Source organism: Varroa destructor, unplaced genomic scaffold (assembly GCF_002443255.2).
Source record: "Varroa destructor unplaced genomic scaffold, Vdes_3.0 BEIS01000007.1, whole genome shotgun sequence".
NCBI classification, from domain to species: domain Eukaryota; kingdom Metazoa; phylum Arthropoda; class Arachnida; order Mesostigmata; family Varroidae; genus Varroa; species Varroa destructor.
The window spans coordinates 28,239,492-28,261,113 of record NW_019211460.1 but is presented as its reverse complement, the minus strand read 5'-3'; the positions used below and the strand labels follow the sequence as shown (position 1 = coordinate 28,261,113).

Sequence of the window (21,622 nt, the reverse complement as noted above, 5' to 3'; positions counted from 1 at the left end):
CACTAATAATGTCGTACAACAAAAAATCAGTCCTTTAACAAAGCTAGAACGAAAATTCTTCCTGCTCTGCATAAAAGAGCCGTGGTTATTGCTATAGAAAGCAATATTTCATAATCACTTACTGCCAACATATTTAGGCCAAAATCATGATTTGTCTATTATGAGTCTGCGTAGAGCCCAACTTTAAACCCCCAGATAATAGCATGACCACGGCCTGAACTCTGTTTAAAAAGTGAGTGGGATTGGGTATAATTCATTAAAAAAAATTACTCAGGGCTGATCATGACCCTACATGCGATGCTTGTGTCGGCCATCATATTTAATCCGAACAGTCCGCTATGTCAATATGGTCGTCAAATTTTTTACCTGTAGACTAGGTTGCAGCTCAGAGCAAGTTAGTTCTCTCAACTACTCTGTCAAATAAAATATTGAGGGCGTCCGGTATGATCTTTATCCGAAATGCAGTAAACCCATATAGCCGCTAAGATGACCATACAGTGTAACTCATATGAGTCCCTTTGATACAACATTATATATATACATACGGTGCCGAAATTAAGGCAGACTTTAGCAAGGTGTTTGTCGTGACGAGCATGCGTCCGTGTCACTCTTGCCATTGGAGAAAAGCTTGTTTTTCGTGAAGCACAACAACAAACTCGCCATACGTCATTTTTACAATTTCAGCGAAACAGACTATTATTTAATCTCCGCCCTGAACAACCTTTAACAAGATCAAAAATTTCCTTTTTCGTTGAAATCGATAGTTTGCACTATTACTAGTTTTCATGCTGAAAAATTCGAAAGAATCTCAATAGCGTTCAGATTAAAGGAGCTCAAGAATTCATCGAAATAGCTCAAAGATCAATTTTTATACGCCTAGTTTGTTAATATAATGGCCGCTTTAGAAACAAAAATGTCAATTGTTATTTTTTCGAGCCTTTGCACTTCTAGAATGTTTGACTTGCTATCGACCTAAAACTGAAATCTTTATATGTAGCTTATATACCGCATAATACATGATTTCTATTAAAAAGTTAAAGAAGAATATTTTGAAAACGACTAGTAAGTTGTGTAGGACCGAATTGAAGCCGTAATCACGATGAATCGTGATTACATTATGTAAACATAACTATCAGCAATGACACTTCTAGCACGTGTAAACGATTCCTTTAAAATCTCTTTCTATTTAGATAGATTGTTGACAACGACGCATGCATGGATATATATATACTCACACAGTACTTACCAATATCTAGAGACTTCTCCGGAAAAATTAGTCCTTCGGGCGCCGGCTTATCCATCATTAACGACGCAGGTAAATATCGTAATGGCAAATACAAGGACACTTCGCCTTGCTTTGAGCGTACTCGCAGATAGGAAACTTCGTAGCGGCGTTCAGCAGCAATCGACACCCGCGCCACAGGCCGTGTCGATCGAGCCGGTATCGTCCAACTTGTGCCTTCGGGAACGTCCACTGAAAACGTCGGATTGGTAGCGTACACTTCTGACAGGCGAATCGGCCTCGCCAATGGGTTGTGCAAGTATAGCCACGGTTCGAACGGCACACCGGGCGGCAACCGATAAAAGTCTAAACCTGACGGTCGGAACGGGTTGGCCAAACCGACCCCGCGCAATATCACTTCCTGATCATTTGGGAGCAGCAATCGCGCCGTGAGGTTGCCTGCAGCCAGTGGCATGAATGTGAGTTCGGCGTGTGTCGCGTTCAGCACGCTGCAATGAAAATGGCCGGAACTGCTAGCTGAAGACGTGACGTGACAACGTGGTATTCGAACCAAGCGCGCCGACAGCGTATAAAGCCATTTCTCTCCAAACCATAACTCGCCTTTACTGCTACCACCGCCGCTGTCGATTGAGTACGATAAGCCTCCCTCCCTGCTATTATCATTATAATTTTCACTGCCACTATCTAACAGATTCCAGCGATCCCCTCCGCGGGTGGGGGACCTCGTCGCGGTGACTGTTGATACAGTAGCTGCTACAATTCTAGCCGAACTTGTGAAGTCTGTATCTTTGTCTGATGATATATGTGACAACGAACCTCCAACAACAACCTGAACTAGTAACATGTACTTGAATAAGGCGAGAATCATCGCGGCAGCTTCGGAACAGGCCAGAGACAAAGGTCTATATATCAGCCTTTATCCTGTTGTTTTGGATATTATTATTTTCTTACAATTCGTGGTGTTTGTCTGCTAATTAGAAGCAGCATAAAAACTGTGATGAGGCAGAAAGAGCGTGATGAAGGCTTCTTGTGTAATTGTATGTCGAGCTTTTCTTTACTCCAGGGTTAGCTCGGTTTCCCGCTATATCTTTTAAGCGATAGCACTGACTCCTACCTCGCAATATTACTTCTGCTGGGAATTGTATTGACTTCGAGGAAGACTCGACGTTTTTTAAATTATAGTGATGTTGCCTGCAAGTAGTTAATGGTGACGGTGTAAGTTTCACTTTCCTTGGTCGTGTTAATAGTATGCTTCGTACGGCTTCTTCTTCGTCGATCGAAGCAAAGCTCTTCTCCATGGCCTACCGACTCCACCTTGGCACCGCACCCCCGGCGATCGAGAGCGAACACAACACGAGAACGACTACACACGTTCAACTCATTTTGACTACATCTACACCAGTGGAGTAGCGCCTTTTTGCCAATGCCACCGCCCTTTAAGCCTGCACCAACCAGCCAGAACTACACTAGAACACTGCAGTTTCCTATTTCTCTCGACTTATCTCGTCGCGCTATGTGCTAAAGGGGTACACTCGACGTTGCCTGCTTCAGCCTTTCGACGAAAGAACAGCGCGAGCAGCTTCCTCCGGCGAAGCAACGTGTTCACGTTCGAGACCACAATAGCGCGATCACAGGGACCCTTCTTCGCTGTCAGCCGACTAGCTTTCCATAACAGTACGCTAGCAGCTGTAGCAGTAGTAACTTTTGTTGTCGTTGTAGGAAATAGACTGGCCGGCACGCCGACGAACGAACGACGACAAACGCACTAATTTGACACGCAGGCACCAGGCATTAACCAGCACTGGTACTAAAGTTAACGCCACCACCACTCTGCTGCTGGTTTTTTTCAGATAGGTACTACAGCTGTTGTTGTTGTTGCTGGTCAACTGTCAGGACGAGGTGGTCATGTGCAGTGTTGGGCTTTGACACCGCAGCGTCCACGTTATTACGTGGCAAACGACGACAACACGGGCCACTGGGGCACAACACGTAGATGAACTGTGGACAACAAAGACTTCTACTATTAACGGAGGACTTTAATAGAAAGAAGCGATCTCTGCCAATCTATTGCACGTGTATGTGCACCTTGGTATATTTCATGGTAGATGATTCTCGCCATTTATATCTGTGGGCATATTTTACCATCACTGAACGCATGTTAGGCCAAAATCGGCAAGGACCTCACCACACACCATTATTGGTTGGCAAAACACGCTGCGTGATTGCCACACATTCAATCATCACTACTAAGAGGCTTGCGGAGAAATAGTCATAGAGAGCAGTGGATAGGAGCAAGTAAAAGTTAGTAGCAAAGAGACTCGTCTGGATAGAATGGAACCGGTTCCACACAGGCTGGTGGATACTACAGATACTGAAGCAGCACAGTATGCATATAATGCACACCAAAAATAAAGCCTATGTGGTAACAGTAATGAAATTAGAGCTTGCATCAAATGGTGCTGAAACAAAGAGCTGTTTGCTTCTTGGATCTGTTGTCATAACGTGTTCTATATGGACATGGCGGGTGTGAACCAATGATTGATTCGTGGACCGCTCAACAGCTAGACACATTCAAGATACTGATTGCCATAAATGGCATAAGGCAAAAAAGACGATCTTCAGTAGCTAACAATATTTATTCCTTTTTTTTTTCCAGCCCGCTTCTAACTAACCTGTCTTATCCTCTATCTTAGCCACTGTCAAGTATTCCTGGATTTGTTGCGCTGATCTCGCGTCTTTTTTATCTAGTCTGTGTCGTTATCTTGCGGCTGTTTCCGTTGCCCAGATCGTTGCCAGTCTCTGCTGCGATTGCCACTTGCAAGCAACCGAAGTTCGACTATGCTCGTGTTGCTCCTCTTATCGGCTGAACACTGCACTAACTTCTTTGCAGCCCTCTTTTTCTGTTTGACATACACGCGCAAAATAGAGGACGTGTCACGGGCGGGCAGCAACAGTTACACGAGTACTTCAATACCGCACTATATGACTTGGAACGTTTCGCGAGCTGTAAGACCACTCTCGTCTGTGTTATTACATACAAGGATCAGGTAGAAAATAAGCACGCTTGTCAGCGGCTGCAGTTGAACTACTCACAGGTAGGTAGGTAGGTAGGTAGGTAGGCAGGCAGGCAGGCAGACACGCACCAGCGTTACGGCTGCAGCTGTCGCGATCGAAGGGGTAATATTGACCCTTCCTCTAATGGACGTAACGTTCGTTAGTAGCGAACGACACACCAATAGCCCCTATGACGTTGCTGCTGTTGGACGATTTTGGTGGAAATCTATTCATTCAACCAACGCGGTTGTCGCATGCTAGCTAAACTCTTCCAGCTTCCATCGTTGCTGCTATCGCTGATACACTCTGTACATTGCTAGAGCACTATGGTCGTGATACCAGCACTGAAAGCAACGAGATGCCAGCCTGTTCCAGCTTCTGTAACGCTATAGCTTGTTCCGGCCCGAGTGCTTTGTTTGAAGGGACAGTTCTTGCCGAAGTGGGCCAAGACACTACAGCGACTGTGACGGCAAAACTGGGTACAACACCGCTACGTGCAACGGCGTCGTTAATCGTAACATTTTTAGCTGTTCACAAGTCGTACTTATTTCAACGACGGACTGAAGTCTGTAACAGTATCGTATATGTGATTGCTATTGTCTAAGTACCAATAGATACTGTTTGTCCTTCGACGTCTGTGTACTTCCCATGCAATTCGTATTGAATTAAAACGTTCAACTTGCAGCCGTAGCTGATTACCGCCGCAGCCACATCAAATAGGCCCACTGCTATGGCAAAACAAGCAAGAAGAAAAGACGGGAGCTGGCAGCTGGGTCTTATCGTGGACGTTGCAGACGTGCTGATGTTACCGTTGCCAACAACTAGATTATGGTCATCAGCTCCAGTTACGGTCGTAGCAGCAGCACTAGATTCAGCGCTTCGTCACAACTACGACACTGTCGTACCGACCCAGCACGCAGGTTCCACCCAGACCACCACCGATGTACTCAGACGTAGCAACGCACGTTCAGTCATCACAAAACCGTGGAGAATTCTACCGTGAAGAGCAGCAGCAGCAGCAGCAGCGACAGCAACAACAACAACAACAACAACAACCACAATAACAACAACAACAACGAATATAACCAGCCCACACATACACAAATCCTCTCTAGGCTCGTACTCTCTGCGTTTGGATACCTGCTACCCGCTTGAATCGCTCTGCACGGTCCTGAATGACTGTAGCAATCGCAACGCTAATCAGATTAGCTAATAATGCTACAATATTATACTGAGTGAGCACTTGAAGTAGCGGATGTTGAATAGCAGCTTGCATCGCTCCACATACACAACAACAGTGGCTTGTTCACTTACGCTGCTGCTGCCACCACCATTGCAGCTGCTAAAGTTGTTTAACCACGGTGGAATCAGTAGCGGTGCTGAGGAGTCTACCCCTACTACTACTACTGCTGCTGCAGCGGGCGCTGCTCCACTCCGCGGCTGCTACTCGCCGTCGCTCACCCGCTGGCCAATTCACTCACTGCTGGTGCTGCTGCAGCGGCCACAGCAGTTGATCCTGCAGCAGTTTCTGCTGCTGCTGCTGCTGCTGCGGCGGCGGCGGCGGCCGTTGCTGCTGTAGTCGTATTGCCCTCTCTCCCTCACGTGTGTATGTAGCCGTTTGTCCCCTTTCTGTCCGCTGTGCTTCCTCTTCTTCACTATAACTGGCACTTCTACTATCGCTGCAGGTGTTTCTGCTCCGTGCATTTGCTGCATATAGCGCGATCGTGCTGTTGTCGTTCACAAACCAACAAAAGAACGGACATTAGTGGATTAGTAGCAATGAAGACAACAATCAGCGCTTGCCACGGCCGGCGGACCACTGTCAACTGCTGACTGTCGTCACTAGCGCGGGAGTTGGTCCCTGTACGTAGACACAGACGACGGCGGCGGCGGCTGACTAACTTCGAATCACTCGTAGAAGCAGACGAAAACGGCACGAGGGGCAGATGGACACGGGCCGAGAGCGATCGAGACGGTAACAAACGTTATTGCCGAAACAACTGTCGAATAACGGCAGTCCGTAGACAAAGAGTGCAAAAACGAAACTAACGAGGAAGTTAATGACCGATTCGAGTAGAAGCAACCTTGCATGCGAAACACATCGGAGACTTACACGCATCCCGAACAATTGCGGCAACATGCTAGTCGATGCTAGAATAAACCATTTTATTTCCCAGACAGGCGAAAAATCGTCTCCGTCAGATGAACACAGCAATGCTGCCCTTTCGCATTCGTATACACTAGAGTAACAGCAGAGAGAGTGAGAGAGAGCGAGAGTGAAACATTGTAGCCGCCTGCTGGTAGACGCGCACGTTTTGCGACGTGGAAGTATATACAGACGTGGGTTGTAGCGTGTACGGTTGTACAAAACAAAATCGAAAGTCAACTGCGGGTAGTTCGATAAAGTTGCCGCTGCCACCCGGCACCGCTAAATCCCAGACAGGGGCAATCCCAGACATTGGACAAAAACAAGTCAACCAATGAAACAATTTCAGGCATTGCGCAGGTGAGGGAAGGCAGCGAAGAGAGAAGCACTCAGCGCCCTGCGCGGACCAACCAGCTGTCCATCTGTATTGCTGTGTTCTGGATTGGCACAAATGGGATACATGCAAATAGGGCCGTTGGCGGGCAAACAGCGGCAGACAGCGGACGATGCGCGGGCTATGGATGACGTGAGAGCGGCGAGTCATGCTCGATCTGTGGGCCGGGCGGCAATAGGCCGAGCCGACTGAATGAGCGCGCGGATCTGGCGACCGCTGTAGAATATTGCTAATTCCACAGCACGGGAAAACGGTTGTATAATGCCATGGCTGGGAGATATAAGGCTGCGCCGATCCGCCAGAGCGCGCGTCGAGTAGTTTAAATTTTTTGGCGGGACGTTTTTGGATCAGAGAGCCTGTAAACATTGTTGGACGATATAGTCATGATAAGTACGGTGGACGAGAGCTTTGCTTATAAATTACTTACTTATGTGGCATTATGCTTATTAAAGTACTTACAGGTACCTACAGATTTGTCCAACAATTTCTGTTTGCTTTAGTACACAGCTTGTATAAATGTGCTTACGTGCGAATTCAGTAAATATTTTTGCCAAGATTCAAAGGAAATGTTTCAACCTCTTACATTCGCTACTACCGTTGAGCGTTGCTTCAGATAAATGGTAATGCATTCGATAAGTGACTGAGCAACGAGAAAGATCGAAATGCACGAATGAATAGCAGAGAGAGATGCAGTACTTTAAGGCAGTAAGGATATATTAAAATACGCGTTTTATTTCTCAATGAATAAGTTTCTTAACGCTTTGGCTAGGTAACCAAATAATAAAAATGCGATAATAGAACGTTAAGTACCATACGCGGTATAAAAAAGGCACGTGCGAATATGCCCTGTCGTTGGGTAAAACCACCAAGGCGCAAAGTTTTATTTCCTAATAAAGACGTAATATGATATTTGTGCTCTGACGATTCAACGTCATTTCACCCTTTAAATTGAAGTATGTGGCCTTAGGGCTTTTGTCAAAAATAAAGTTAGTTCGCACCTTGAAGCATACAGTCATGAATACTTACCCGTAATCTCTAGGTTGGTACTGAGAGAATTTATTTCAGGAAGCAGACTTGCCTTGGACATGCGTCGGACCAACTGCTGATGGTTTGCATTAACTAGCTATCTGGTTAGCTTGACTTTATTGCATGTGCTCGATACTCGATACAAATCGAATTCAGAAAAAAGTTATTACTAGATGTTAAATACACTGGGTTCCTTGTATGCATGTGATACAGTTGATGAATTGTAGTTACGAGAAAGCTCACAGTACATTTGAGCGAAACTATGAAAACAACGGTAGCACCTATTTCTAATGCATAGTAACGAGGGTGCTTAAGTATCAGGACGATCACTAACAAGGAACAAACGTGGCCTGACCACGAACGTGATGATTGTCATTATAATGAGCCTCGCATTATATTGTAAATGCTAGAAATTATTAAATTAATTTTCTTTCTTTAGAGAAACTACTGAGTTGTCATCTTCGTCATGTTGTTGGTTGATTGTCTCTATCACGATAACTTCGCTAACGATGCTTTGCGCTCCTTTGCCGAAAGACCTTTAGCGGCTTTTGTACAAGAGTTTTTCAATATGTTGTAGGTTAGCTTCTCGGGTCAGACTTCTGAAACCCGAATTGAAACACTCAACAACAAATTTGTTGTGCAGAGTTTCGTTTCCTTCGCCTTCACTTCCCCCCATAGACCTATCTGATCTTCAACTACCATTTTCATTCATGCTGTATTTAAATCAGCAATACAAGATTAAGCATCTCGAGTGCGCGTTGCTAAATAGGACAATTAAGAATCCACGACTGTTAGCTTCTGGAGCTTAGCGTTCTAACAGTTTCTATTGGGGAAAACGTGCAGCATGTTGATTAAGGCGTTTCATAACCTTAAGAAACATTTCATAATAAGACTAGCCGAGCCGCTTCACTTAAAGTCTTTTTTTTTGTTATGGGTGATAGTACATTGTCTTCAAGCGAATTCTTCCAAGGGGATTTGTGAAACGAACGCCATAAAAAAGCTTAGGGCGAGTATATGTATTGCTGATCGCTGTTATTAGTGTTACTGAATTAGGTCACTTCGTGGCCTTTTTTCTGAGCGATGGATCAACTCTCTTTATTTCCAAGTCGACTTGTTTTTGATCGAGGACGCAAGGTGTGATCTCGCTTCGAGGAGTTTATTAAAACCATGCTTATCAGCTATTTTCATGTTATTTTTAATCACGTGCAACTTAAAGATAGTCAATTCGTCCAGATATAGAAACCTCTAGTGTTATAGTGGTAATTAGGAATTTTGTATTTGCAGAACTTTTGCCGGTCGGCAGGTATACTGGCACAATTCCTTAATGCGTTGCGTCGATTCATGTTATATGACTTGGTACGTTCGTATAAAAAAAAGCTTCTATTGTTATGGCCCCTCTAGGTATACAAGGACGAACGATTTGAATGCAAACCCTGTAAGTCTTATTTATTATTAAGCTTGCACTAAGTCCGAAGTCTCGTGAACTATTGTTGAAGCCCGTTTATTTGTTTTTCATGCAGTCCTTATAAGCTCGCTGTTTTCTATTACGGTAATCCTCTAACGCCGGTCTTAGACTTGTCCAGCGATTAGATAAGCTACAATCATCCTTGTGATTCACAAAACAAATTAACTGCAAATAGAATAGTAAGACAAACACATACGTTCTATACATTGACAACTACTAGATGTGTAAGCATGGTTCTTACAGTTGTGGCGCCTTTTTAAAAGCACCTTCTTCGCGGTCCTATTAGATTTCCAATGTCGGAGATAATAATACACACATATTTCTCAGAAGTGTGACTGATAGGTGGCGCTCACTATCGGCATATATGCGAACTAGGCTAGCTAGAGATAAGAAAAGATGGCAAACATAACGTAACAGCTTCAAACAGGATTGTACACACATAAATATTGATAGTACTATGCCTTGCAAGCAAGAATAACCTAGCTGGAAGACCATACGTCATTGTCGAGAATAACATGATATAAAGTAAAAAATAGCCTGAAATATGCTTTAGTGTTTATTTGAACGGAATACTTCAGTTGCAGTTGTGATATGTCTAGAGCGTTTGCCTTTGTTTCTTACGCAGTCTATTGCTACGGAGGGCTGTCGACAATTGTTAACAAAAAATTTTTGTTTTTTTGTGTTTATTATTACTTTTATTTGCACAATATCAAAAGGAACCTGAGAGAATAATGTCATTTCATAAATTCATTATCTAAAGCCTCTATGAGCGAGTTATCTCGTTTATCGTCACGCTACCAACCATTGTTTTTTTTTTGTTCGTAATCTAGAATTTATAAGCAGTGACCACTTTCAACAACAGCCTTGCTGTCGGACTCCCACCTCACGACATCCGTAAGCGTGGGCATTGTGTTTTCAGTTGACGCGATAAACAGAAATGTAATTGCTATACAACTTATGACACACCATTTGAACTCGGTAGAGAAGACTGGCACGTATACGACCGGCGCCCGTGCCTTAACAGCTACTAGTCCTGTAACTGTACTAATCGATGCAGGTCTGTATCGCGGCTGCGTGTACAGAGTAGAGGGCCGATCGCCTTCAGTGGACCAGTTGAACTTTGGCGACGCTGTCTGTGACGTATTAGTCACGAAAGTTTTCGCGTTGCCCTAAGATTGATGATCTACCCCCGAACTGTGCCTTAGTTGTCATCTGGCACCCAATCAGCTATCTATAATCATGAGTGAAGGGCCAATGATCTCCGCAGTGTTTGGCTAGATAGATGCGACATGGGCATATATAAATTTCACTTGGAATCGACATTGAGATAATGGCGAAAAAGATTTTTGCGTTAGATGACGAACGCAAGGATGACACTTATTGTTTGCAAGCCAAATGTGATCCCTTAAGCGAACTAAAACTTGGCCAACGTTGAAAATCGCGCCGTGAACGGCTCCAATGGTTGTCCTGCTGACGGCGTAACAGATCATATCTTTCGTGGATCTTTCATTTGTCTTTTTTCCGGTGTACGTATGATATTAAACACTTGGCAGATTTTTGCTTGCTCCGACGAACTAGCAGTGTTAGCGGCAGTCAGCTTTGAAGTATTTTGGCATGCAGATGCATTTGTATATACGAATTAACGTGTCACGCTAGAAGCCATCACTCGAAACAACGGAAACAAAAATTATTACATTTCCGTCATCGTTTAGCTGAACTGATAATCCACCTAATAACTTGGCCAAAAATCCAATAATATTTTGGTAGCGTAATAACCTTGTATACTGAAGAGAAACCTCTAATTTGGGCAAAAAATAGAATATGATAATCATTTAAAACGTAACTTGAAGATATGAAGGCGTCTCGTACATTTGAGGTGTGGGAATTAGTGTTTCGTTCATACCATTATGTATTAGCTTCAATTTAATTAATAAGTTAGGCTAACGTAAAACGTTCAAAGCACATGAAACCCACGATGAAGATACAAGTACTTGGCAAGAAACAGACGGATAAATGATACAACGAAACTGTGGTATATTCTTAATATATACAGTCCGCCACTCGGTGATAGCTACGTACGATAGTGGTAAACTACAAATAAATTTATGTTTAAGGAGAAAGTAAAACCTTCGTGTAATTCCAGAATTTAGCCTACTGTCAACAATAGAGGCAGTTGAAAGTAATCTTTTGTTGTCTTTTGTATAAAGCTGTGTTCCACGGTTGGTACAACAGTTACTTTTTTATCCATATTTTAAAAATCTCAGTTCCTGAGACTATAAGCTATCCTCTGCGATACAACACCTCGCATAGAGTCACCCGAAATCGGAACTCCTTCCATATTAATTGTATAGTACGAGTTTTAGAATATTAGTTTTTGGTAACAGACCCTGGCCGCGAGTGTCTGATGTACCGTATAGCTCTCGATATGATAATACGTAGTACTGTAGAGTGTGTTTGAAGAGAAATATTAGTTAACTTTGTGTCTAAAGTAAAGACGGTGTACCGTTTTCGTTGATTGATGTTCAGCATCGACGTCATGCGTGGTTTGTCTAGTAGCAGCTGGAACCGTCTTAGATGCTAGCGAAATTTATGGGCTCATCATTTGATTCGGATTTTCATTGAGTTGGCTCGACTAGATTTGGCCGCATGACTGACCAGGCCACCATTGAATGACTGCACGCTTCGACACTGGGCACACATGCCTAAACTGCCTTTGAAGCAAAAGCAATTAAAACACTTAGCTACCTGCGACTCCGAAAGATACGACGTATCACCAATAAAATAGATTTCAATATGAAAATTCGGACCCAACACTCAAAACTCCGGCGGATCGAGGATGCTAGTGCCCGCGTTACCTTGATGGTCAGCACAACTGTAGTGGGGATATTTTGTCTACTACATTTTTGGCTGATGTCTCCACTGAAACGCAATTTAAAAATACACGTCTACAACAAAACACATTATTTTTATTAGAAATACAAGTAAAGCCTTTATCAATATCAAGCCTCTTCGAGTAGAAGACTTCGAGGAGTAGCTTAGCCACCGGTCGAAGTTCTAGGTCGCCTTATAAAAAAAAAAAGAAACTGAAAAATCCCCACTGACTCATCACGTTATTCTGGTTGTTGGTACTATATCTCATTACTATAAAATGAACGACACTTATATAAAAAAAAAAAATACTGTTTCTATTTTAATCACTTTTGATTACCTTTCTACCACGTTGTTATAGAAATTTACTATTTAGTGTGTCATCGAACTACGGGTTGCAAAAGGCTACCACCTTTAACCTTTGCTGCTTACGCAAGCGTTAACGTACTTCCGAAATATCCAATTGCCTATCATTTTAGGAAGGCTTTTCGTCCCGAACAAGTCTGACCAGTTATTCTCAGGTCGGGCTCTTCACTATTTCTGGGTGTTGCCTTAGCTCATTGAATACGTACGACAAGTTAGATTCATCAATGTGACCCAATGCGAGGTTTCTCCCTTACAACAGAGCCTTACAGCTGGGTCGGTCATATTATTCCACTTCAGCCATCCCTGGCGAGGTATGTCCGTCATTTACCTGAATGAAGGAAACAATATTTCTGTAAACAGCACCGTACGCTTATGCACGAGCTCATAAAGACCTTCGTCGTTACCCACTCATGTGATTATGCTAGTGTTTTACCCACACACGGCCATAATAAACCAAGGGTAAATGATGTTCCTTGTGACGACAAATCGGAAGAAAAATAGAGGCTTCTCACAGTTCAATAGCGGGTTCTCACAAGCACAACAACATCGCTCTCGACAAACAACACAATACTTTCTTAGTCTACATACAGGTTGTATACAATATTTTCTTTCTTTACTACGCACTCAGAGGAGATAGATGGCGCAAGCAGGGTTAGGCAGTGCAAACTGAAAAGTCAAAAAAATAGCTGAAGACATTAAAAGCTAACGACAATAACAACAAGTTGGTGGATTACTGAGTTAATTAGATATCCAAAAAAATCACCTCTTCATAAACACAGATTCAAACTAGCAATGATTAGTTCCGGCGTAATGTCAACAAACAAGAACATCGAGTTCCAACTCTACGTTCCTCGCAATACTAGACGCTTCAAGCTTGACATATTCGCAGCACAGATCCCCTTAGAATAGCCCTCGCCAGCAAGCTTTGCTCGAATCAGGCCATTTGTCACCCATATGTTATCGTTGCCATAGCCATATTGAGCCTGTGACATGTTGTGAATAACTAGCCACCGTAGGCGGTGATGCAGTGCCCTGCTTTACATAGCGGCTTCGAAGCCAATAGCTATGTTATTCTGCCTTATTATTATTACGGTCCTGGGCCGCAGACAGGTGAATCAATAAGGCACAAATGAAAGCTAGAGATAACTGCTTCTTTGTCGACCCGGCCAACATTGCTAATGGCCAGCTCTATAGAGAGTGCCCATTTGCTTTGACTTAATACACCGCCACAACGTTTACAAACAAGATAGTACATTTATGGCCGCTAATTTACTGCGCTGCGTATTGGTGTCGTTGGACCGCTTTCGTGTCGTATTTCCACCTATGCGTTCGGCGGACGCTTGGCAGGGCCTTTAAAAAAACATCGAAATAGTACCTAAATTATTAAAGAACTATTCATTTCAAATATTAAATCGCTTACATTTTTTTTTCTCTAATATTGACTTGAAAATCTCTCTTAATAAAGAACTCGAAGGCTCCCCGACAATGAAACTTTCAAGAACACCTTAACATACATTTTTTCGTATATAGAAGGTCTTCAACAACGTCTGTCAAAAGCGAGTACGGGTATCGAGAACGCAGCGGGCAAAACTTCCCAGAAAGGGTTAGGTGTTCCTTTAATGATTTAATGCTATACCTCGTAAAACCTGCGTCGTGCAGAGCGGTTGATTTATATTTTAACAATGTCTACCACGAAGTTTCGTGTTGTGCAAGTTAGTCTTCACTAGGTCGCAGGATTATTACCTCACTGATGTTTGGGACACTCTGCCCCGGGGCATTATTGACTGTTCTACGAGGTCTCAAACCTCTAGGAAAAAACAGGTCAGTCAATTGCAACAAACAAAGAGTTATGCTTATGCTTTTCTGCCCATGTCAATTTATCTTGTACTTGTCTAAACACGTAATGCTTCCATGTGATGCCAAGAGTTAGCCAGAATAAACATTACTTTCGAAAAGTAGGGAAGCTGGCATTCTAATGGCTCTATCCATCTGAGTCCCCAGATATGGGTTCAGTTTTGAACAGTTGGTCTTTAGATAAGAAGCAGCTCACGGAGAAGCGTGCTGTTTTTAACCCCTTCATTTGTTGAATTTAACAATTAGAATACTTTAGCTGTGCCGTTCAGGTACGGTTTATCGGTGAGCAAGTCGAATTTAAAAGTCCGCAAGCGTCGCACACGTCCTTGGGCATCGTACAACGCCTTGAACAGTAGTAAAATGAACGGCTCGAACACTGATTGTCGTAAGTTTGTGTCATAACAATGAGGATCGCGGACCGCAGCAGGCGAAACGTGAACAGTCTGACAGTTACAGACTTCTGTGTGCCTATTTCTTACTTTGGCTCGTTTCAACCCATGCGTGCTACTAGAGGCTTTTTTTCTCTTTAGTGACTATTTACTAACGATGTCAACTGTTTAGTCCAAGCGACCTTCTAGGACTGTAACTTGAAACAAGTTCGTTTTAGTCGGAATGGTAATCAAATATAGACCAGTTGCGCTTTTACTTGGCTAATTTAGACAAAAAGTACTTATGCAAAATTGCGCTTACAGAAAAAATATCAGTTCTGAGCATTTTGATTCGACTGACCATCTTTTATAAATAACTAATATAACCAAAAGTGCTAGGCTAGCGTGGTTATCGATCTATACCTTTAGTTGCATTATCTCGAGTGGGGACTATGTCGACGGAAAATCTGTACATATTGAATTGTGTTTTTGCGAGCGCCATCTATCTAGTCTGTAAAGGTACACACTCAGCAGTGGGCACAAAGTGCTCCACCAACCCATGCGCCCCTTGAGAGCAATACGGTAGAAGTAGAGAGAGAGAGAGAGAGAGAGAGAGAAGAAGCTTCCCACACAATCGGCTCGCCTGAGTCCTTTGGTCAGGAGACGCCTCTCGTGTTGAAAATGAATAAGTCGAGAAGATATGGCTAACGGCTTAACTAACAGACTTAAAACATGGTAAAATACACTGAATTATATACGGCGACGGTGTCTGGAACTCAGTCTTGGAATGCGAACTTAGACTAGCCGAAATCACACTTCTTCAGGGACTCCAAAATGATCGCTACAAAGAACGCCCTAACCAAAACTCGAATTACAGATAATACCGAGCCATATCAACAGCGCCTGTACGTCGACCCAGCCCGCTAAGAAACTGCGGAAGCAATGGTAGTGTTGTTTAGTTACTCTTTTGACAATGCTAAAAGGTTTGCCATTACATTCAGGTACTGTACTTAAGTTTATAAGGCTTAAACGTACATCACATTTACACATCAAAGGCAGAACATTACATCCTCTTATTATCACTTCTTATTATATGGTCAAGATCATAATTCTGTTCGGAGCCCGTACATAATTAGAACTTTTTAAATTATTTTAGACTCTAAAAGCTATTGTGGTTAAAGTTAAAACAACAACTATATATAAACTCCGCTAGTTAACTTATTAATTAATCTCCCATCCTTGCTGGGCTCTAACTTAAAATATCTATATATTTTATCTGTTAACATCAAGTCCATAAGTCACAAACTTATCAAATACCGCAATAATTATCCTTGGATGAAAATTAGTATATAATAATAATAATAATAGTCCACGAAAAATCAGCACAACACATAAATTTTATTATTTTTTTTTATTATACTTAGTCAGTAGTCAAACCTTCAGAGAAGTATAACGTCCTGAACTTATTTTGACGCAAACATTGGTGATAAGGACAGGACCTAAATAACTACGTATGTATAAGCGTGGTGACGGAAACAATCTCTGGCGGCTGTAGCGTACTGCTTCTTTAATGTAATTATGTAAGAACTAGAATCCCTGCAAGGGTTAGAAACCGATCTGTTTCCGGCAGTGTGTAATAGAGAATCACTAAGTGTAAACAATCGGCCTAATGTCAAAACGGGTTCATTAAGGTCAGCTTAGGCCGCACCTGCACACTGCTTAATTAAATCTTTATGTTTCGAGTTTTACGTACGGTGCCGCCATTAGACACAATTCCATCAGACGTGTTGTTGACTGACTCCTAGCATGAGCCCGAAACGAACCGTGTGTCTATGCCCGGGTTTAGACCCACATTACAACGCGTCCCCGAAGACATCAATTAAACTTAATTTTCCAAAACAATTATTGTTCGATTATTGATTGTCGATGGTCTTAGTATTGAGTCCCGAATTCATAGAGCAAAAATTGATATTTGAAAACAGCATATTTATAAAAAAAAAAAAAAACTAAGTCAGAATGACACTTTGTTGTAACTGATTTCACACGTTATCAACTTCTATAAAATTTACCAATGATTTACTGGTAGCTGAAGTCTATCCCACAGTTAGTAACCGGAGATAAATGCCCAAATAATAATAATTATTGCAGGTAGTATTAAAAGGGGTAGTTTCGACCCGTTAGATCTAGCGCACTTTTAATTTGCAGGTAGTGGGGTGGCACCTATCAGTGCGCTGGGACGAAAAATATCAACATTATTGGCATTAATTTCACTATTCGGATTTACACTATGTTTTTGAAGAGTCTTGGTGCTCAATCGACCACGTTCTCTGCACTCTATAGAACGAGCACAATCAACCAGAGATTCACTCGTTGTCTTTTGCACTACTAGCATGTTTGAGGAAGTACTATGAGAAGAAGAATTTGTTGATTTTCCTAACAAAAACATATTTATCATTAGCACATTTTATATACTTAAGTACGATCTTGTTTTTTTACTTAAATTTTTCGTACCAGGTACAAATCAGCAATTCATTCAAGTAAAGCAAAAGCACTTACTTGTGTAACACCTCATTATAACCACATAGCTCAGGCCATTCAAACGAAATCCTAACTGAAAACGAAGGCGGGTGAGGGCTAGGTGAAAACTGGGTAAGAGAAGACCGCCGTCGCTGAAGCCTGCCTTCAGTCAGTCTTCATTTACAAGCGCATCGTAACAGCGAGCCTTCTCTCTCTTTCGTTGTGGGCTTCATTGCGTGCCTTTATCAGTTCGCTCTTCGCTAACTCACAGAAGTCGCCGAAGTGCCGCCGGGGGGCTTCAGCTGGCCGCGCTGAAGAAGTCTGTTGTGGCTTTGCACGCTCGACAGGGGCATCGACGACAATCACTAGTGCATAGTAGTGCAGTCCTTGTAGACTGTAGCAGGACTTTAATGTTAACCTAAGTATGCTAAATGTTTAACCATCTTTATCTTGTACCTAACGTGCGTGCACACAGGAACGATATGAGCCTTTAACCCGTAAATAGAATAGCAAGCCCGAAAATAGTTGAAAAGAACGCGATTCAAGCAAATTGTGTTCCGGGACCAATGTTGTGCACAGGTGACCCCGAAGAAGCCCAAATTTGAATGTTTGACGAAATACGCTACCATTGTGATCTCTGCGAACTCTCATTGTGTTTGGAAAGAAGATAAATGCGCATTGTATGAGGAGTGATCTATTAAGAGCACTTGAATAAGCTTTAGTCTTTGGTCACAAGTTTGAGAAGCCATTATACTGGGCAACCGGACAGGTGCTCACCAAACTTGGACTGCACTGGCTAACGAGAAGTAGCCAAATAGCTATTGACAATCTGGCCATGACCTGATGAAGTGAGATACAATGGAGCACAAGTTGTTACAGTTAACTTTTGCTCAATGCGAGGTTAATGTACTGACAGCGTCGATCGTGACGTAATTCAGTTCTGCCTTCGATTTCTTTGTAAGTGTCGCATGTTGCTCAGTTTGTGTAAAGCATAAACTTTTAACTTAAGAAGATATTGGCAGCTTCAAGGCTGCACCGGGTGGTAAACGCGATCCTGCAATTAGTACATAATAGATGAAACATATTGATGAAACCCATTGAACTTATTTTGATTCTGAAATTAGTAACTAGCAGTAAACGGCACGACACGCTACGCAGCATTACTGTTGCTTTCAATTTCGCATGCTCGTGTTACGTACAGGATGTTGGCCTGATCCTAAGTAGACATCGAAGAGTTTTGCAGGTAGAAATTTCCACGAAATCATCCCTCAACCTCAATATTCTATAACCCGTAATAGGAAAGATATATTCGCTTTTAAAGGTTTGCTGAGGAAATTATTGGATTTTCTTAATTTCGTTACTTAATCGATTACATACGAGTAGGCAGAAACCAGGTAAGCAACCAGCGTACGCAGCTAGATAGCTATAAACACGAGGACAGAACCAAAACACTCTTGTGTACGTGTGAGATAACGCCTGCAAGGGAAATCAATAGTATTTACCGTTAGCAAGTTTTATTGTTAATTACACAATTTCAAACTCACGCGTTTGTCGTGTGTCCCAAAAAGTTTGCCTTCTTGTTTGCTAAAGGTCGAAAAATCGTTGCCATATCGCTCGTAGTAGAAAATGAAAATGTAACCATCGAACTGAAACTGCGGTGTTTTAATTTTGTGTCTCTGTGGTATTGCAAATAGGAACACATATTTAAAAAAATTGTTAGTTCTGTTAAAGCTAAGTTCTCTGTCCAGTCGCTTGAAGATTCGACAAAATTTACGCAAGAGAATTGGTCCAGCGACTGGGGCAGATAGTTTTCCCACTGCCTACCACAGACCTATGCGTCCTAGAAGGTTAGTGAATACGTAATGGCTGCTAATGTTCGACCATTCACCCACAAATCAATGCGCCTAATGAAAAATTAATGTTGCTTTCGTTCCTTCTCCTGCTTTGTTTTTTAAACTAATAACAGACGCGCTTCCTTCAAATTCAAGCTTACATGCGTCTATCTATATGTGTTATGCGAGACAAAGACGCGTATGAAACAGCTTTATTTATTGTTTTTTTTTTGTTTTCTCTTTGACATAACCATAGATATTCTTTGGCCATTCTGTGTACAGTACTAAGTTCGACTTAGAGGGCGACACTCAGACAACGGTGTAGATATGTCCCGTAAGGCGCGCATTAAGGAGTAGACTGATTGGTCTAATTAGATAAACATTGCCAATGAAGTTCGACATCTCGACTTAATGAAACGTCACTGTTAGACACTATTCATTGTGACGTGGGCCTCAATTACGACCCGCATTATTTTTAACAGAGATGTGGGTTTATATGTTCGAATCTGACTAAAAGCCTCACAGGCTAACACCTTAAGTTAGGCTAAAAATTGATTTATGCTGTGATACATTTGGAGAATCCTTGGAATAGTTAACCTGTTGTATATTGAAGAAGATGGATGGATCCTTCCATCCTAGCCGAGCCAAGCGTGCGTTTCTGTTTACCTCTGTGTTGACAAAAAACAAAGAACACTAACAGTGTTCTCTGTCTTTTCCGCATGGCTTGCGAGTTCCATTAACAGTTGCATTATGCTTGAGGGTAACGATGGTGTGATGTATCAATTCATAATTCCCATGCCTGTGTATTGCTCGTCGGCTAGGATATACTGCCATCTCGGTCGATAATCGCCTTTGGTGTTGAGTGACTGCGACGTCGCCGCTGGCCATCGGTTAACGTTAAGGTCGGGATCCACGGGGAATTGGGGTCAGAGGTTGCAAATGGCCCTGGTCGTATCAGAACGATGATTTCGAATCGTTGGCTATGTTTTTGACGACAGCTGCTGCGGGACGAACGGGGTTTCTAGACGCTTGTTGGCCGACTGGAAGGAAAGAGAAAGATTTGCTAGACTCGATTTTCGGTCTACGCGGACGGCTCATAGCGAGAATCATGCCGCAGGCTAAATTAAGCCACCGAATTAAACAGTTGGCAGCTGTAATGGCGAGCGTTGTGGGCAACAAGAGTAATAGGACAACACTAAATAACCCGGTCACAAACAAAATGAACGGCAGAAGCATACGAAGCACCTCATATCCAAAACATGTCTCCCGCTTTCATTCAATCTTATATGACAGGATTACGGCCAAATCCTAGGACCTGCTATTGGTTCAGACGTTTAACAGAGTTGCATACAACGTGGTCTAGTTCTGGTAATGGATTTATTGATACTTATTGGCATCGATGTGTAAAAGGTAATGATTTGTTTGTTAATAAATTCTCACGCTATTTTTGATACGGCTGCTAAATAGATCTCGCACAAATGGTTTTACTAACGCGCTAGTGTTCTGTAACTTGTACAAATCGACTGCCGTGTAAACATCAGCGAGTTGCCATTATACCACGACCAGAGCTTAGCCATACCATATACATGTATTACATGAATAACATATCACCATTTTTTTAATTTGTTCTAGAAGTGTCACGATGTCATCTATAATAGGCACAGGTGATACGAGCAGTGTTTAACTAATAGGGCTGCGGAGCACAAAGAATACGGTGTCCTTCTCTGCTGTTACGCGTTTGGGAGAATACCTTCTGCCGTGCCACGTTCGTTTAAGTCATTCAATTCAATTCATTAGTCTCGAAATTTTGGCTCGCGTATATGTCAGTGCGAAGACTTTCGCAATATTGAAAAATGGCTTGTCCAACTTAAAATCGTACGTCTCCGATTGTGACGGTCATGGTAGAACTCCGTTGCACGGGGAAACTGTTTGATGTAATCAGATGAATTCAGCTAAATTAATCGGTGCCCTAGATCATTAATAAGCAGCTTATCGCCCGTGCAGATTATAAAAAAATGACCGCCTACGGCTTATTAATTGCGGAGTCGAACATTGGGCACCAACAAGCACCGAAAAAAAGTATTTGGGGAATTGGCATAGTTATTCATAAATAAATCTAGATTGACTGCGAAGTCTGTTTGGGCTCCTTCAAAATATTCAAAGAAAAACACTATAAAAATAAGTTATTTCAGATATCTTGAGACTCCTTCGCCCAGCTTTTACCGGGCGACGCGAAGGTGGCAAGCACACCTCAAGGTACATTAATCAATGCTCGCTAGACACACGTTTGGCGCAACTACAGATTTCTAAAATCATTAAGTTGCCCCACACGGATAAGGGTAACACAATCAGCGCTGCAGCAGCTCATGGTGAAAGAAGCAGAGCTTTCTTCAAGCGAACATCAAAAAGTTGACATCGTGTTTTAATTTTTACTGATAAAGAATCTGACCTTTGGAAGAGCGGCGCAAAGATTATGCAGAAACTTATGC

The 21,622-nt window shown here is 42.5% G+C and overlaps 2 protein-coding genes and 2 long non-coding RNA genes across 6 annotated transcripts in view; 1 reads left to right on the top strand and 3 right to left on the bottom strand.

Moving 5' to 3' along the window:
* Nucleotides 1-4,055, bottom strand: part of LOC111253758 (uncharacterized) — a 45,743-nt gene extending 41,688 nt beyond the window's left edge. Inside the window, exons 1-2 of one of the 2 annotated variants that reach the window (XM_086974679.1) lie at nt 3,916-4,055; nt 1,247-3,241 (exon numbers count right to left, since the gene is read on the bottom strand). In XM_086974679.1, the coding sequence (XP_086830805.1) occupies nt 1,247-2,111 (865 nt within the window). In that variant the 5' untranslated portion in view covers nt 2,112-3,241; nt 3,916-4,055. Of the gene's footprint in view, nt 1-1,246; nt 3,375-3,915 lie in introns of those variants that run through there. The other variant, XM_086974680.1, reaches the window with a different exon arrangement.
* A 147-nt stretch (nt 4,056-4,202) lies between these two features.
* The window catches only part of LOC111253706 (protein O-mannosyl-transferase Tmtc4-like), a 46,652-nt gene continuing 29,232 nt past the window's right edge, over nt 4,203-21,622 (top strand). Inside the window, exon 1 of one of the 2 annotated variants that reach the window (XM_086974683.1) lies at nt 4,203-4,338. The gene's annotated coding sequence lies outside the window, so the exon portion shown is untranslated. Of the gene's footprint in view, nt 4,339-17,460; nt 18,259-21,622 lie in introns of those variants that run through there. The other variant, XM_022813506.2, reaches the window with a different exon arrangement.
* Nucleotides 10,103-13,742, bottom strand: LOC147754534 (uncharacterized). The gene is made up of 2 exons (XR_015316907.1): nt 13,326-13,742; nt 10,103-12,890 (listed from the first exon to the last, which is right to left on the bottom strand). It is a non-coding gene; the product is annotated as an uncharacterized LOC147754534 (long non-coding RNA).
* On the bottom strand, nt 18,236-20,195 carry LOC147754533 (uncharacterized). Its single transcript, XR_015316908.1, has 3 exons — nt 19,731-20,195; nt 18,679-18,777; nt 18,236-18,355 (listed from the first exon to the last, which is right to left on the bottom strand). It is a non-coding gene; the product is annotated as an uncharacterized LOC147754533 (long non-coding RNA).